General features: G+C 45.4%; 1 protein-coding gene across 8 annotated transcripts in view; it reads right to left on the bottom strand.

The window, feature by feature from the left end:
- arhgef9a (Cdc42 guanine nucleotide exchange factor (GEF) 9a) overlaps positions 1–17,198 on the bottom strand; it is a 528,724-nt gene that overhangs the window by 114,474 nt on the left and 397,052 nt on the right. For all 8 annotated transcript variants that reach the window (XM_038774360.1, XM_038774359.1, XM_038774364.1 and 5 more), the window contains one exon: positions 8,204–8,335. In XM_038774360.1, the coding sequence (XP_038630288.1) occupies positions 8,204–8,335 (132 nt within the window). The remainder of the gene's footprint in view (positions 1–8,203; positions 8,336–17,198) is intronic.

A 17,198-nucleotide genomic window follows, 5' to 3' on the forward strand; every position in this document is an offset into this window, starting at 1 on the left:
TCAACATGACCAAGGCCTGGGGCATTCTGTGCAGGTGCTGGCCGAGGCCCAGGACAGAGTTGCAGCCTCACAGACAACCATGTGCAAGAGCCACCTGGAAATTGCAGCAGCACTTCTGAGTGTGGCCCAGTCACAGCAGGCAATGCCGGTGACATTGCCCAGTCACTGGCTAATGTGACACAGACCCAGAAGGTAGTGACACAGTCAATGTGTGATGTCCCAGATGGAGATGGTCCACTCCCTGTGCTCTATGGCCCCGAGCGTGCAGACCCTGGTCGAGACCAGAGTGGACCTCCAGGACTGGCAGTGGCAGGGGAGCCTCGGGGGATGGCTCCGCTTGCACCCCCATCCCACGAAGTAGCTCGGGAGCCATCGGGCACCTTGAGGGAGGAGGAGATGATGGGGCGCGTGCCAGTGATTCTCACGGGGGAGGTGCCGGAACACTACAGCACTACAAACAACCACCCTGCCCTACTCCAGTCCCTGGCACATCTGGTAGGTAGCAGGCAGAACAGGGCAGCATCAGGTCACCTATGAAGCCCGGGCAACAATCTGGTGTATCCAGGCCCGGTCGCCGCAGAAGGCGGCTACCATCAGGGACCCAGGTCGCATTGTGGGAATCATAGCAGGCTGCCTCTATTCCTGCTGTGCTGTCTGGGGATCCACCTAGACATAACGCTAGGGTCCATAAGGTCAGAAAGCTAGACACCACTTAAGTTGGCATTGGGGTGGGGATAGTGTCCGTGCCCCTGACCAGTCCCTTCACCCCCAGTCGGTGATCCTGGAGGCGATCAGAGCGTACCATGCGCGTTGGCCCAGGCGCACATGTTGTGCGGCTCCCGTGCTTGCCACGACCACAGTGGATAACCCACATCACCCAGGGGCCAACCCCCTGGGATGTGGGGAGTGCATCTAGATCATGTCAAGAATCGTGAGTGTTGCAGAATAAAGACGTGTGCATGATTTGAAGCTCATGGTCACATATCAGCTGTACCTTCATCCAGTAGGACCCCTTTTGGTTTGTGTAGAGTGGCCTGTCATCTGCAGGAGTTCGTAGGGGGACATGCATCCCATCAATCACCCCCTGGACCCGGAGCATGGCAGCGCTGGCGGCGAACCCCGTTGCCCGGCATCCTGGTGGGCTATGTCCACATTGAAATGAATGTATCGAGTCGCCTTGGTATATAGGGCCTCTGTGACAGCGCAGATGCACATATGCACCGAGGTCTGTGAGACCCTGGACAGGTCCCCATTTGGTGCCTGGAAGGACTGCATAGCGTAGAAGTTCAGGGCGACTGTCACCGGGAGTGAGTGTCCTCCTGAATACGCCCGTGATGCAAGGTGCGCCATAATCTGGCAGAAATGTCGCACTGTCTCCCTGGTCAGCCGGAGTCTTCAATAGCATGCCCAGTTTGGTAGGTCCTCGAATGAGCCAGCGCCTCCTTTGCACGGCCTGATGGGCGGGTGGCTCTCCATCCTGGCGGCTGCCTCCTGTTCCTCTGCTGCAAACTCCGCTGCTGCAGCTTCCTCCTCCTCCTCGAGCAGCTCCATCTCGTACAGCCGCAGGGTATCCCTCAGGGCTTCGGCGTCTAACAGGAAGGCCACCACTGCTGGTTGAATTCAAATATCCGTTGTCTGCATGGGGTGAAAGGCCGACATGTTAGCATGGTACGTGCCCCCGTGCCCAACCAGGTCCACCGAACTACATGGTTGCACCTGTTGGCACTCTGGGCTCCGCCCCTGCATGTCCCCCTCCCCCCCCCCCCTCCCCCCCAACCCGCATCTCTGGCCCTTTCACTGCCTGGCACTGCGGGGGTCGCTGACCCTGGCACCTGTCCCTGATGCCAGGTGTACCGTCAGCTGGCAGTGCCCTTGCCAGTGGTATGCTCCGGTGGCCTCAGTGGGCCTCCTGATTCCCAGCTGGTGGGTGGCGGCCAGGTGGAGGATGGGGCGTAGGGGTTGGGGGGGGGGGGGGGGGGTTTGTGTGGGCACCGAAATGGCCAATGTCACACTGCAGAGCCAGGGACCAGGGTGGGTGGTCAGTGGGGTGCACAGCAAGATGCTGCCTTGTAGGCCGGGGCAATGGTGGTCTGTGCCTGGACACTGCCCAAGTCCCATGGGGGGATCATCCCGGCCATTTAAATAATTCTCTTTCAGTTTTTCACACTGAAGTGTATAACTTCACATTTAGCCACGTTGCCATGTGTTTACCCATTCACTCAACTTGTCTATATCACCTCGATGCCCACTTTTATCCTCCTCACAACTCACAATTCCGCCCAGTTTTATGTCGCCAGCGAACTTGGAAATGTTACATTTGATTCCCTCATCCAGGTCATTTATATATAATGTGAACAACTCGGACCCAAGCACTGATCCCTGCGGTATTCCTGATTGCCACTTGGAAAAAGATCCATTTATTCCCCCTCTCTGTTTCCTGTCTGTCGACCAATCCTCAGTCAATGCCAATACATTACCCCCTATCCTATGTGCTTTAATCTTTCCCACTAACCTATTATGAGGGACCTTTTGAAAGTCGAAATGTACCACATCCACTTATCTATTCTACTGGTTACATCCTCTAAAAACTCCAGTAGATTTGTTCAGCCTGATTTGTCTTTAATAAACCCATGCTGTTTTTTTCCAATCTTGTTCGCGCTCTTTAAATGTTCTTCGATCACATCTTTTATAATAGACTCCAGCATCTTCCTCACTGTTGATGTCAGACTAACTGGCCTGTAATTCTCCCTTTTTTATCTCCTTCCATTTTTAACTAGTGGGGTTACATTTATCGCCCTCCAATTTATAGGAACTGCCCAAAATCTATCAAATTTTGAAAGATGACCACCAATACATCCACTATTCCCAGGGTCACTTCTACTCTGAAATGTAGATTATCAGGCCCTGGTGATTTTTTAGCCTTTAACCCCCATTAATTTCCACAGCACCATTTATTACTAATACTGATTTCCTTCAATTCCGTTCTCACACTAGACCCTTAGTTCCCCAACATTTCTGGAAGGTTATTTGTGTCCTTTTTTGTGAAGAAAGAACCAAAGTATGTATTCAATTGTTCTGCCACTTCTTTATTCCCCATTTAATTTCCCCGGCTTCAACAATTGTCTTTACTAATCTTTTTCGCTTCACATATTTATAGAAGCTTTTATGGTCAGTTTCCATGTTCCCTCCAACTTAATCTCATACTCTATTTTCTCCCTCTCCAATAAATTTTTTGTCCTCTTTTGCTGGATTCTAAAGTGCTCCAAAACCTCAGACTTGCTGCTTTTTATGGCAATTTTACATGTCTCCTCTTTGGATTTAATATTTATTTTACGCCTTGGTTGAGCCACCTATCCTCTTTTATTAGGCGTCAGACCGGAATGAATAATTGTTATAATTCATGCACATGTTCTTTAAATATGAACCATTACCTATCCCGTAAGGTTCCCCAATCTATTCTTGCCATTTTCACTTCATACCCTCATAGTTCCCTTTATTAAGATTCAGGACCTTAGTTTTAGAATTGACTACTTCACTCTCTATCTTAATGAAGAATTCTATCATATTATGGCTGCTCTTCCCCAAGGGATTCCACACAACAAGATTGTTAATTAATCCTTTCTCATTGCACAGTACCTAGTCTAGGATAATCTATTCATGGTTGGTTCCTCAAATATTGGTCTAAAACCCATCATGTATACACTCGAGGATTTCCTCTCCCACTGTACCATTGCTAGTGGGTTTGTCCAATCTATGTGTAAATTAAAGTCACCCTTATTGTATATATCTCTGATTTCTTGTTCAATACCTTCCCTTGTATCTATACTACTGTTTGAGGACCTATAGACAATCCCCAACAAGATTTTCTCCTCATTGGTGTTTCTTATCCCCATCCATTCAGATTCCACATTGCACAAAGGTGGGAAGGCAGTAGACTCCTCACCCTGCACCCTCTTTCTAAATTAAATGCCCACTCCCCCTACAAATGCTCCTTGAGGAGAGTATTAAATTCTGCCCTATGTGTTTTGTCTAGTTACGATTCTGGTAAATGGTGACCTCCCCACCCCGCGCCAAAGATATTGATTATGTGGGATTCAGTAATGGTGATGCTATTGAATGTCAAGAGGAGTTGATTAACTTTTATCTTGTTGTAATCATCATTGCCTAGCAATTGTGATGGCACACGTGTTACTTGCCACTTATCAGTCCAAGCCTGAATGTTGTCCTAGTCTTGCTGCATGAAGGCATGGGCTGTTTCAGTGAGCGCAATTCAACTAAAACATTGCTATGTCGGGCCTCCAGGCACCTGCAGATACGGGACATCTTTCCGACTGGCCATTCCTCTACCAAGGCCTCTGGTGCAGCATCCCAAAACCTCAGATACAACTCTTTCACGTGTTATGTCATTGTTCATCGTTTCTCAGGTTACGTTCACTTCATTCACGCCTGCCAATACCTGCCCCAAACCTCAATGTATTTCCCATTTCAGAGGTGTATGGTAACTTTGATCAGTGCAGGCAAATGGTGTTAGGATTTTAGGCCCCCTGCTGGTGCGTGCCGTCAAAGAACAGTGCAGATCTAGCACTGGCTGCATGCAACAATCACTCAAATGCATATAATTTCTATGCTGCTGCTTTATAATGAACGGGGGTTAACTGTGTATCATGATGCCTGTGCCTTTTTTTTAGGTCGATCCAATTTGGGACCGGCATCCAACTCCACCCCACGCAACTCATAAAACTCCTGGGAGAAAAGGAGTGGAAATTAGGGAAAATGGAACTAACCAAACTACAAATTATCACAGCACATCATTAGGAAGTCTTCAAACTATTACCCTTGTTTAAAATTTCAAGAAATATTAACCTCTCAAATCAGTGTTCATCTTTCCTGTAACTCACTGTTTCAATCTCCCAGGTTTCTGTCCTTGCTACACCAAACCAAATTCACAAATTACATCATCAGTAGTTCTGACAGTAACCCAAATTTTTCAGATGACAGAGGATCAGCCCCCGCCATCCGGGGAGTTGGTGGGGAACACACCCCTGCCAATGCCAACAAGACTGATGCCATTTTACCCTCGAATGAGTGTTGATTGGCAGGAGGCAGAACCTCTGTCCATCACAGGTATGAAGTGCTGCTTTGGAGAAATGCCAGCCAATCACACTGACTGACAGCTCTCCAGGTACCCAAGGTACAGCGCTGCACTGGTCGGAAGAGGTACTGCGCAATGTGTCTGAGGCTAAGTATCAGGCAACAGAAACGAGGTAAGTGGTAGGGGTCCCAGCAAGGAGAGGGCTGGGGGACATCTGGTGGATGCTAATTGGGATCCTTGGGGAATAGACCGAGGAATATCTGGAGGTCTCCGGGCCTACACGGGAGGGCACTCACCATCGGAAGGGTGCAGACTTCTAGCCTCACCCTGAACTGATAGCTTGAGCACATTACCAGCTATTCAACCGTGACAGGCATATGAGCCAAACAGATTGCAAGACTCTCAGTGACTTCCCTTTCTCTTGAAAACTGAAGGCAACAGGACCATATCAGAGGCCAGTAGCATGCCTCCATGTCCTAATACTAATGAAGGAGACACTGCTGGCCACTTGGCCATTATAGGGGTTGGTTTAGCACAGTGGGCTAAACAGCTGTCTTGTAATGCAGAACAAAGCCAGCTGCACAGGTTCAATTATCGTACGGCCTCCCCAAACTGGCGCCGGAATGTGCCGATTAGGGGCTTTTCACAGTAACTTCATTGAAGCCTACTTGTGATAATATTTATTGCTAATTATTATAATTATTGGGACATTCCCTGCTAAGGCCATGGCCAGTGATGAGGGTGAAACTATCTTCTTACCAGAACCACAATCTTTGCCTTGTGCCTTTTCCCCAAACGTTTCCCAGAAGGTGCATCCTGACCAGGCAGTGCAGGAACACCAAGAGGCTGAAGATGAAGACACAACATTTCCGAGGGGTAACGTTTCAGGGAGATGTGCAGGGTAAGCTTTTCACAAAGAGAGTGGTTTGTGCCTGGAAAGAGCTTCCAGAGGATGTGGTGGAAGAAGGCACATTAGCAACATTTAAGAGGCATCTAGATGGGTACATGAATAGGGCGGAAATAGAGGGATATGGACCGAGTAAGAGGAGAAGGTTTTGTTTTTAGTTAGGGCATCATGATGGCACTGGCTTGGAGGGCCAAAGGGCCTGTTCCTGAGCTGTAATTTTTTTTGTTCTTTATTATCTCTTGATTTCACACATAATCAACAGCTCAAATACCGGTGCTGCCTGTATCTTAGAGGCCAGGTTGGAGGTGGGATATGCACATGGTAAAACAAAGGACACTAGTGGACTGCTGCCAACACAAGGGACATGGAAAGCACAATTTCCAGTTCACTGGTGGGCAAGCTTGCACCTTGCATTTGCTACACAGGTCTCAGGTAAGATGGGCTATAGAAGAATGATAATGTGTGTGCACAATAAAATGCTTAACGCATTGGGAAGTTTCCCAGAGAGCCTGCAGTCAATGTTATGGAGCGGTCCTGCACCAACTTGGCACAGCACTTTGTGCAAAGCTTGAAGCCAATCCTTCCCACTCTGAAATGGTGGCCAACCCCATTCATTCACTTATAGACCCAATATTGATGTTGCATCCGACAGTCAATTTTGCATTTTTTATTGTAGCACAAACAGCAGCCGCCTAGCACCTTGGTGCTGCAGTCCAGAAATCGGTCTTCCAACATATTACTATAATTGCTGAGGAGCTACCCAAAACGTTCATCCTCCCACCCATGCAACTCCGCGAGTATCCTTGCTGTTGCCTGTCAGCCAGCCCAGGCTGATGCTACCTATGCTGAGCTGGTGCAGTCCAAAGTCAGTTCTTCCAGGTCCAAAGAAGCTTCTGGTAGTCCTGCAAGGCCATTTGCAATTTCCTCCAATGTAAATCAACAGCACTTCTCCTCCTCCTTCTTCCAGCAGCTTTTCCTGCCCTGTGCTCTCTCTGTTCTCCGAATCATTCTATATTCCAAGAGAAAAACCTGCCATTGCATCCATGTCTGGGAGCAACTGGTCATGCAAAAATCTTGGAGTCAGTCAGAATGGGCAGCAGGGTAGCATGGTGGTTAGCATAAATGCTTCACAGCTCCAGGGTCCCAGGTTCGATTCCCGGCTGGGTCACTGTCTGTGTGGAGTCTGCACGTCCTCCCCCTGTGTGCGTGGGTTTCCTCCGGGTGCTCCGGTTTCCTCCCACAGTCCAAAGATGTGCGGGTTAGGTGGATTGGCCATGCTAAATTGCCCGTAGTGTCCTAATAAAAGTAAGGTTAAGGGGGGGGTTGTTGGGTTACGGGTATAGGGTGGATACGTGGATTTGAGTAGCGTGATCATGGCTCGGCACAACATTGAGGGCCGAAGGGCCTGTTCTGTGCTGTACTGTTCTATGTTCTATATGTTCTAATTCTTTCAAAACTTTCCACAACAATCCTTTTAGACTTTGACAGCTGTAAACCACTACAGAAAACACCAAATATTTATAAAATCACAGTAAGAGAAGAAAACAGCCAGCATCTAAACTGTGGGCAGTTGATCTCTTTAAAAAATTTGGGATCCTAACTCCTCCTAAATACATGTGCAGTTAGTTGTCCAATGTTAAAAGAGGGTGTTAGCTAGAGCACTGAGTTCCAAAATGGCACTATTGGCATCTAATCAATGTTACATGCTGATTGACATGATGATCTGCCTACAAAAAAAACCTAGCGGACAATCACTGTGCACACTAACCAATATGATGATCAACACGAATCACCCCAGAAGAGTGTGATGTACCATGGATGCTATTCTAGAGCTTTAAAGACACTCAAAGAGTCAACGAGGTGGACGCGACTGAATACAATTGCTAACCCACAGATATGTCCTTAGACACAGTCACTCAGATACCAGCAGACTGTTGTCACCTCATCCAGGGGGTGCTTCATCAGCAGTGGTCAATGGATAGAAAGCAGGATATGTTTTATGCAGACATGCACTGAGGCTAATTGTAGCACTTCAGCTATTGCTCCAGCTGGTATCAGATGCTGTGAGGAAAGTGGTAGCTTTGAAATTTTGTATGTATGAACTCCAATAGTCGAAGCGCTTTCTTTATTCAAACTCACTGCAAATTCCCACTGCAACCAGATAGCCAGAAAACATAAGAGGATCAACAACAATACTATCTTACCTTTTTACACATCACCAATTGATGGTCAAATAAGAAGAATGTCCTCTGTTGGTTCCGTCCATAAGGCTGGTAAAACCATGTCATCTCCCCAGAATAGATCAACTCAGAGCTCCTGTCCAGAACATCATCACCCTTAAAATATATTAAAAGAAAATCTCAAAATCAACTTGTGACTTACTAAGCCTCCATATTTCTCTAATATTAAAGGGTTGGTAGCCTGGAAGATTTGTAACAGTCACCTATCCAATATGATCCAGTTCAATGCTTATTTAACTATTAATTCATATGGGGTAGAAACCAAATCAAGTTGCAACAATTTTAGTTGCAATGAGGGTTAATGCCAATGAACAAGGATGCTTGAAAAACATCCAACCGGAAAGAGTTGGGCCATTTTGCAAAACGTGCCACAGATAAGTAAGTAAGTGAGGAAACAAACAGCTGTTTTCGGACCCGTTGGGAAATTATTGCCCAACGAGCAGATACCCGGTCTGAAATGCTCAGTCTTTCTTGGCTAGAATCTGGGCTTGGAATCAGCACCATGTGAAATGGTGAGGTTTAGTAATATTTATCCTATAATTAGTGAATATTTGTTTATCAATCAACACCATTAAAAGAGATGATCAGGTCATTATCACATTGCTGTATAAATGCTCCAGGTCATATTTTCTACATTGCAACAGAAACTGCACATCAAAATGATTTCATTGGCTGTGAAGTGTTTTGAGGCTCCTGAAGTCATGAAGGGCACCACATTAGCTCAAGTTTTTTGGCGGTAAATGTTGTATTTTTAATTCAGGCGGGGTTAGGTGGTGTATTTTTCCAACTCCATTTTTAATTTTCCCTAATTCACCCACCCCACACCACCATATCCCCACTCCCAGCAGTCACTTAAGGCCACTGCTGTGAGGTAGGTGGCTTGAAATACATTCATGCAGAAGAGTAGCTTCCCATGGAGATGCGACAGGACACTGTCAGCTCTCCCAGATTTTTGGCTGGCCTCGCGTTTTCAGGTATGATCACATGTTGTGGCTATGTGACTGCCTTCTCATCCAAGACCAAACACCAACAAATTTCTGTCCCAAGAATTTTTCAAGTTGGATACATCAATCAGGCAGCCACTGGACACAAAACGTCAATCTATATTTCATAGATCAATGCCGTTTCATCAGATATTCAATCCATTCTCACTTTGGAAATGCACCCAGTTGTCTATTTGCTAAATCAGTCTGAGGCATTTATGCTGAAGCCGTAAGTACTCTGGTCAAGGCCCACCTTGACCTTGATCAGAACTAACGCCTTGATGGTGTTAGTTCTGATCACCAAGGCACAAGTAAACATCAAATTCTGGAGTTGGACCGGGAACCGTTACAATCTGATTACTAGTGTCAAAAGACTGAATTAAGAACAAGGATTAGAAAAACTCAAGCTTTTTAGACTTTGAAGAGATAATTAAGAGGGAACTTTGTAGCTGTGTAATCTATACTGGGGTATAAATACATTAGAGAAGAAAATTAGGCGTCCACAAAGGGCTGATGATTCTTTACCACCCAGAATGACTTTATTCCCCACTGAGTGGAATAAAAAGGATTAGTTCAGAGCATGGTTTTAATGTAGCAACTGAAGTTCAAACTGGCAAAAGGCATGTTCAGAACTGGCATCATAAAGCATGGTGAGCTTAGGTGAGTTGCCAGGTAGGATAATAGAGGCAAAAAAGTTGGAGTAATTCAGACGTTGGTTAGGCATGATGATAGAAAGACCGGAAGGATGTGTTAGGTTGAAAGGCTTCTGTCACATGCACTAATCTTTCTGATCTCCCATTTGAACCATCTGCTTCAAGTGCCTTCCTGGTAATTTCATGCAGAACCTTATTTGTCTGAAAAAGCTTCTTTTCAGAAATGAGAGATTGCACATATTATCCCATACATATCGCAATTGCGAGTTGGCCCCAACCCCGGAGAGTTTGATAGAGTCGTTGAGTTTTTACAACACGGAAAGAGGCCCTTCAGTCCAACATGCTCTTGCCGGACATCAAGCACCTATCCAATCTAATCCGATTTTCCCGCACATGGCCTGTGGCCTTGTATGCTATGGCATTTCAAGTGTTCACCTAAATACTTCTTAAATGTTGCGAAGGTTCACACCTCTACCACTCTTTCAGGCAGTGAGTTTCAGATTCCAAACACCCTCTGGGTGAAAAAGCTTTTCCTCACATCTCCTCTAAACCTTCTTCCCCTTACCTTAAATCTATGTCCCGTGGTTATTGACCCCTCCGCTAAAGGGAAAAGTTCCTTCCTATCCACACTATCTATGCCCCTCATACTTTTATGCACCTCAATCAGGTCCCCCCCTCCCTCAGCCGTTTCTACTCCAAGGAAAACAACCCCAACCTATCCAGTCTCTCTTGATAGCTGAAATGCTCCAGCACAGGCACATCCTGATGAATGTCCTCTCTACACTCTCTAGTGCAATCACTTTCTTCCTATAGTATGGCGAGCAGAATTGCACACAGCACTCTAGCTGTGGCCTAACGAGCGTATTATACAGCTCCATCATAACCTCCCTGCTGTTTTATACTCTATGCCTCGGTAATAAAGCCAAGTATCCCATATACCTTCTTAACCACCTTATCTACCTGTCCTGCTGTCTTCAAGGATCTATGAATATGCACACTAAGGTTCCTCTGTCCCTCTGTACTTCCTAGGGTCCTACCATTCATCGTATATATTCCCTTGCCTTCTTAGTCTTTTTGGATCATTGAATCATTACTGTGCAGGAGGACATTTGGCCCATCGGGTCGGTCCCGACCCCCTACCTAGACCCACTCCCTTACCTGATCCCTGTAACCCCACCTAACCTGCACATCTTTGGACACTATGGGGCGATTTAGTATGGCCAATCCACTTAATCTGCTCATCTTTGGACTGTGGGAGGAAACGGGAGAACCCAGAGGAAACCCACACAGACACAGAGAGAATGTATAAACTCCACACAGACAATCACCCAAGGCCGGAATTGAACCCAGGTCCTTGGCGGGAGGCAGCAGTGCTAATATTTGAAGATTTGGAGACCTGATTTAAAGTGAAAAATCTCAATTTAGCAACATAAGGGCAAAAATTTGAAAGTTGTGCCTTCATGAAATAAAAGCAAGAAAAAATTGGAAAACATTGACTGAAAACAAAAATGGCCTTTAAATAAAGTGTCCATACCCGTGGGAGATTCTCAGGTCTTTGTATGTTTTGAATATTTTCTAAGTGAAGTAATAAGTGAAATGAGTTGCAAAATGTAAATAACGGCTTTGTTGTTACAAGAGTTAATGTTAGCATTATTTTTACAATTTAGATATAAAAACAGCCACAGAGATTTTGACTCCATGTAATTTCAAACCCTGTTATTAGTACTAATTTTTGATTTTGTATTGAGGACAACATTTTTTTAAAAGTCTTTCAGGGGAATGACAATGCCCAAATGTAGCCATAAATAAATGCCTAAAATAAAAAAATTGAAATTAAAAAAAACTAATTATAGGGTTATTTTCATACAAGTATGGTTGTAAGTTTTTGGCAAAACAGAAATAATTATTTTTTCAAAATTCAGGAAAGCTTTCCGTGAGACAATATGGTTAGTATCACATTTGCACAGTCAGAAATTTTAATGTTTCTGTGAACCTATGTTTTATGGACTATCCTGTTATTCCAAAGTCACTTCTTAGTCAAAATAAATTGTAATTATCCAGTAGTTCCCCCCCACATCCCCTCCCCCACCCCCATTCTAGTGACTTTGCCCCTCTCCTTTGGACTTATTTGGGAGAAGAGTTATTTGATGTAATATTTAACTGAGCTTTATTATGGGCAGTTTACATAGGAGCAAAGGCTAGGACTGGAAAAGACCATTGCAGGCCAATTGGCTGGTCCAGTGTCTAGGAAATACATTATACTTTCTATCAAATATTTTGTCAGGTCTTTATCAAACCATCACTTGAAAGTGATGATACAATTAGCCCGTAACTTCCATGCTTGCCTGTTCCATACATTTCTCATGTACACTGCAGTCAAATGTAAACTGCCTTTCCATCATCCTTCTTCTAAGTTTGAAATAATATTTTCCTGTAGTCAGATCTGTGCCTATGCTAAGCAAATTGACATTTAATTTGCCTGTACCTTTTAGAATCTTGAATACTCTCAATAAATCACCTTATCTTCAGGTTATTCATAACTCTATTGTGTTATAATTTTCATGGGATGTAGGTGTCACTGGCAAAGCCAGAATTTATTGCCCATCCCAATTGCCCTCAAGAAGATAATGGTGTGCCGCTGCCTTGAACCCCTGCCCTCCATGTGGTGTTGGACATTTCTGCCTCTGTGCATCAGAGGTTGAGAGAGTGAATGTTGAAGGTGCTGGATAGGGTGCCAATCAGGAGGGCTACTTTGTCCTGGATGGTGTCAAGCTTCTTCAGAGCTGTTGGAACTGCACTTATCCAGGCAAGTAGATATATCACAGTCTTAACTGTCATTTACCTACTCTCGTAAACCATTTATCAAACCAAACTTTCTAACTACAATCCCACTGAATGATATGCCAGTCAGCTAACATTGGAGGTGTGACACAAAAATTGGGATGCTTGTGGTCCTTTGAATCTCTTAGCTCTGGGCTTAGAATTGCTCACAAGAGCACTCAAGAAATAGGAGCAGGCATAGGCTAAGTGACCAATCTAACCTGCACTGCCATTCAGTTCAATCATGCCTTATGTTGGGCTTCACTGCATTTCCTGCCCCTTCCCCAAATCCCTCAATTCACCATGAGACCAAATATCTGTCTATCCCAACCTTAAATGTATTCAATGATGGAACACCCGCAACCCTCTGGGGTAAAGAATCCCAAAGATTAACAAACCTTTGGGTGAAGTAATTGCTCCTCATCTCAGTTGTGAATTAAAACTTTCCAAATGGAAACTACATTTCAAAAGTGACTGACTGCACTTCAAGAATACTACATTGGGTGGAAAGCACTTTGGAATATCCTGGGGCCATGAAAGGAGCTATACAGGTGCAACTTCAGTTTAGGAAACAATGGCATGCCCTCAGCATGCAGAAACTAACATCCATATCTCAATAAGCACAAATATAAAACAAAGGAAAATCAGTGGAATTTGGAATGTACTATCAGTACACAATATGTGAAACACTGCGAACGTCTCACAAACTATAATGAAACAATTGTAGACACACTTGTGGTGTAATTCTTTGGGCACTCTATTTCTAGTGCCTTAATGAAAGTGTTTAAATTGGTAACTGCACAGCTGTTAATGTATTTATTTTAAACAGGGAATGACTGTTAAAATAAGACAACCAGGAATTAGAGTGAATATGTGATCCGAGGTGCACAAAGAGTGCATGCAAAACAAAATGAAGCCAATTTGTGTTATATATGGAGGTTTTCTGTTTATCAGGAGACTTGAGCATTTACATCATAAAGGTCATCTGCTCTCCCTCAGGAAGGTTGAGGAAATAATGTGATCATAGTAACAGTCTGAACTGTTCCCATGGCAATCATGTCAGTTCTGCAATATCCAAAGGCAACTGAAGTGGAGAGCGTCTTTTAATCCCTGTTTTATATTTCAGTCTTCTGAATGCTGCTCTTCGAAGCTGTTAAAAAACCATCCAAAATGCAAAGCATACTGTTGCCCCATATTCATTTTAAATGACCAAAATGCCCAGTTTGAAATGAATAAATTTGGACCCGACAATGAAGCCGACAAATTGTTCAAATGCCATGCAATTCAGTGTTCAACTTTCTTGGTGTCACACAGAAATTGTATCATTTCACAAACTGAGGAAGACGCGACTGAATTTATTCAAACTCTGATGCCCGAAAATAATTCCAGGCTAAATACAAAATACTTCTTCACACTGATAGCTCCCTCCACTTCAGCCCTTCCATTGCAACCTCCTGAAGCCTTAACGCCAATGTAAATTGCCAGTGTCTCTCAGTCAACCCCACTTGCAGACTTCTCTCAATTCCACTTTCAATGACAGTCTTCAGCCATTTTGATGCCATATTTTTGAATTCTCACTTCTGCCTCACAGCGCCAAGGTCCCTGGTTCGATCATGGCTCTGGGTCACTGTCAGTTTGGAGTTTGCACATTCTCCCCGTGTTTGCGTTGGTTTCACCCCCACAACCCAGTGACTGATAGAAATGAGTCCATGACAGGTGAGGACCTTGAGAGGATTGTTATCACTAAGGAGGTAGTGATGGGCAAGCTAATGGGGCTAAAGGTAGACAAGTCTCCTGGCCCTGATGGAATGCATCCCAGAGTGCTAAAAGAGAAGGCTAGAGAAATTGCAAATGCACTAGTGATAATTTACCAAAGTTCACTAGACTCTGGGATGGTCCCGGTGGATTGGAAATTAGCAAACGTGACACCACTGTTTAAAAAAGGAGGTAGGCAGAGAGCGGGTAATTATAGGCCAGTGAGCTTAACTTCAGTAGTAGGGAAGATGCTGGAATCTATCATCAAGGAAGAAATAGCGAGGCATCTGGATAGAAATTGTCCCATTGGGCAGATGCAGCATGGGTTCATAAAGGGCAGGTCGTACCTAACTAATTTAGTGAAATTTTTTGAGGACATTACCAGTGCAGTAGGTAACGGGGAGCCAATGGATGTGGTATATCTGGATTTCCAGAAAGCCTTTGACAAGGTGCCACACAAAAGGTTGCTGCATAAGATAAAGATGGATGGCAGTAAGGGTAAAGTAGTAGCATGGATAGCGGATTGGTTAATTAATAGAAAGCAAAGACTGGGGATTAATGGGTGTTTCTCTGGTTGGCAATCAGTAGCTAGTGGTGTCCCTCAGGGATCCGTGTTGGGCCCACAATTGTTCACAATTTACATAGATGATTTGGAGTTGGGGACCAAGGGCAATGTGTCCAAGTTTGCAGATGACACTAAGATGAGTGGTAAAGCGAAAAGTGCAGAGGATACTGGAAGTCTGCAGAGGGATTTGGATAGGTTAAGTGAATGGGCTAGGGTCTGGCAGATGGAATACAATGTTGACAAATGTGATGATGTGGAGATGCCGGCGTTGGACTGGGGTGAGCACAGTAAGAAGTCTTACAACACGAGGTTAAAGTCCAACAGGTTTGTTTCAAACACGAGCTTTCGGAGCACTGCTCCTTCCTCAGGTGAATCAAATGTGAGGTTATCCATTTTGGTAGGAATAACAGCAAACGGGATTATTATTTAAATTATAAAATATTAAAGCATGCTGCTGTGCAGAGAGACCTGGGTGTGCTAGTGCACGAGTCACAGAAAGTTGGTTTACAGGTGCAACAGGTGATTAAGAAGGCAAATAGAATTTTTTCCTTCATTGCTAGAGGGATGGAGTTTAAGATTAGGGAGGCTATGCTGCAATTGTATAAGGTGTTAGTGAGGCCACACCTGGAGTATAGTGTACAGTTTTGGTCTCCTTACTTGAGAAAGAACGTACTGGCACTGGAGGGTGTGTGCAGAGGAGATTCACTAGGTTAATCCCAGAGCTGAAGGGGTTGGATTATGAGGAGAGGTTGAGTAGACTGGGACTGTACTCATTGGAATTTAGAAGGATGAGGGGGGATCTTATAGAAACATATAAAATTATGAAGGGAATAGATAGGATAGATGCGGGCAGGTTGTTTCCACTGGCGGGTGAAAGCAGAACTAGGGGGCATAGCCTCAAAATAAGGGGAAGTAAATTTAGGACTGAGTTTAGGAGGAACTTCTTCACCCAAAGTGTTGTAAATCTATGGAATTCCTTGCCCAGTGAAGCAGTTGAGGCTCCTTCATTAAATGTTTTTAAGGTAAAGATAGATAGTTTTTTGAAGAATAAAGGGATTAAGGGTTATGGTGTTCGGGCCAGAAAGTGGAACTGAGTCCACAAAAGATCAGCCATGATCTAATTGAATGGCGGAGCAGGCTCGAGGGGCCAGATGGCCTACTCCTGCTCCTAGTTCTTACGTTCTTATGTGCAGGATAGGTGGATTGACCATACTAAATTGGAAAAAATTAATTGGGTACTCTAAATTTATAAAAAAATATATATTTGAGGATGCTCTCTCCAGTTCATACCTCTGGAAAAGTCTGTGGGTGGAATTTGACCGTCCAACCACCCCCTCACTGAGAGTGATCTGACAGATGGCTGGGGCTGTAAAATTTAACGGTATGGTAGAGGCACTGTGCCCGTCACCTCCTTTGGGATTTTGCCAGTTACCACTTATGGGCTTCCTCACACTACTGTTAATATTTTACCAGCAATGGGGGGGTGTTCACAACAAATGATGAGGTCCCAGCTAAAACCTAGCAACCTTGTTGGTGGGGGTAGTGGCGGTGTCACTCCCATTTGGGGATACACCACCGCTCTCCCACCCCCTCAAGGTACTCGCCTTCCACATATTGTGCCCACCCCCACCCCGATCCTCACCTACACCACACTCATGGGAACCTGTCAGACTGGCCCCAGCAAAAGCCCCTATGCACCTTCTATTCAACTCCAGGGCTCTTCAGCATAATTGATTGCCTGTAGTGCCAGCATTGGCCTCTGATAACAATGGTACTACAGGGAGTCGAAAGCTGCCAGCCATCCAATTGCCCAACAGCTTTCAGGGGAGGATTTCCTCAAAGATAGGCACCAAAGACACGCACTGAGCTGTAAAATGGCTCAAGGTGCCCAGTCAAACAAAAGCGGGTTTACCATAATCTTTAAAATATGAATTGTGTGCCGTGCGTGTGTGTGGAGGAGGGGAAAGTGGACGCGTGCACAGCGCCGGCCCTAGGGTTGCTGGCGCCCCGGGCAAGCTGAACTTCGGCGCCCTTGGAGGGGGGGGGGGGGGGGGGGGGCGAGAGGGGGCGGACCCGGGGGGGGGGGGGGGACCCGAGGGGAGGGCGGGGGAGCGGACCCGAGGGGGGGGGGGGGCAGGCGGACCCGAGGGGGGGGGCGGGGGGACGGACCCGGGGGGGGGGGG

This window comes from Scyliorhinus canicula, chromosome 17 (assembly GCF_902713615.1).
Source record: "Scyliorhinus canicula chromosome 17, sScyCan1.1, whole genome shotgun sequence".
In the NCBI taxonomy this organism is placed as follows: domain Eukaryota; kingdom Metazoa; phylum Chordata; class Chondrichthyes; order Carcharhiniformes; family Scyliorhinidae; genus Scyliorhinus; species Scyliorhinus canicula.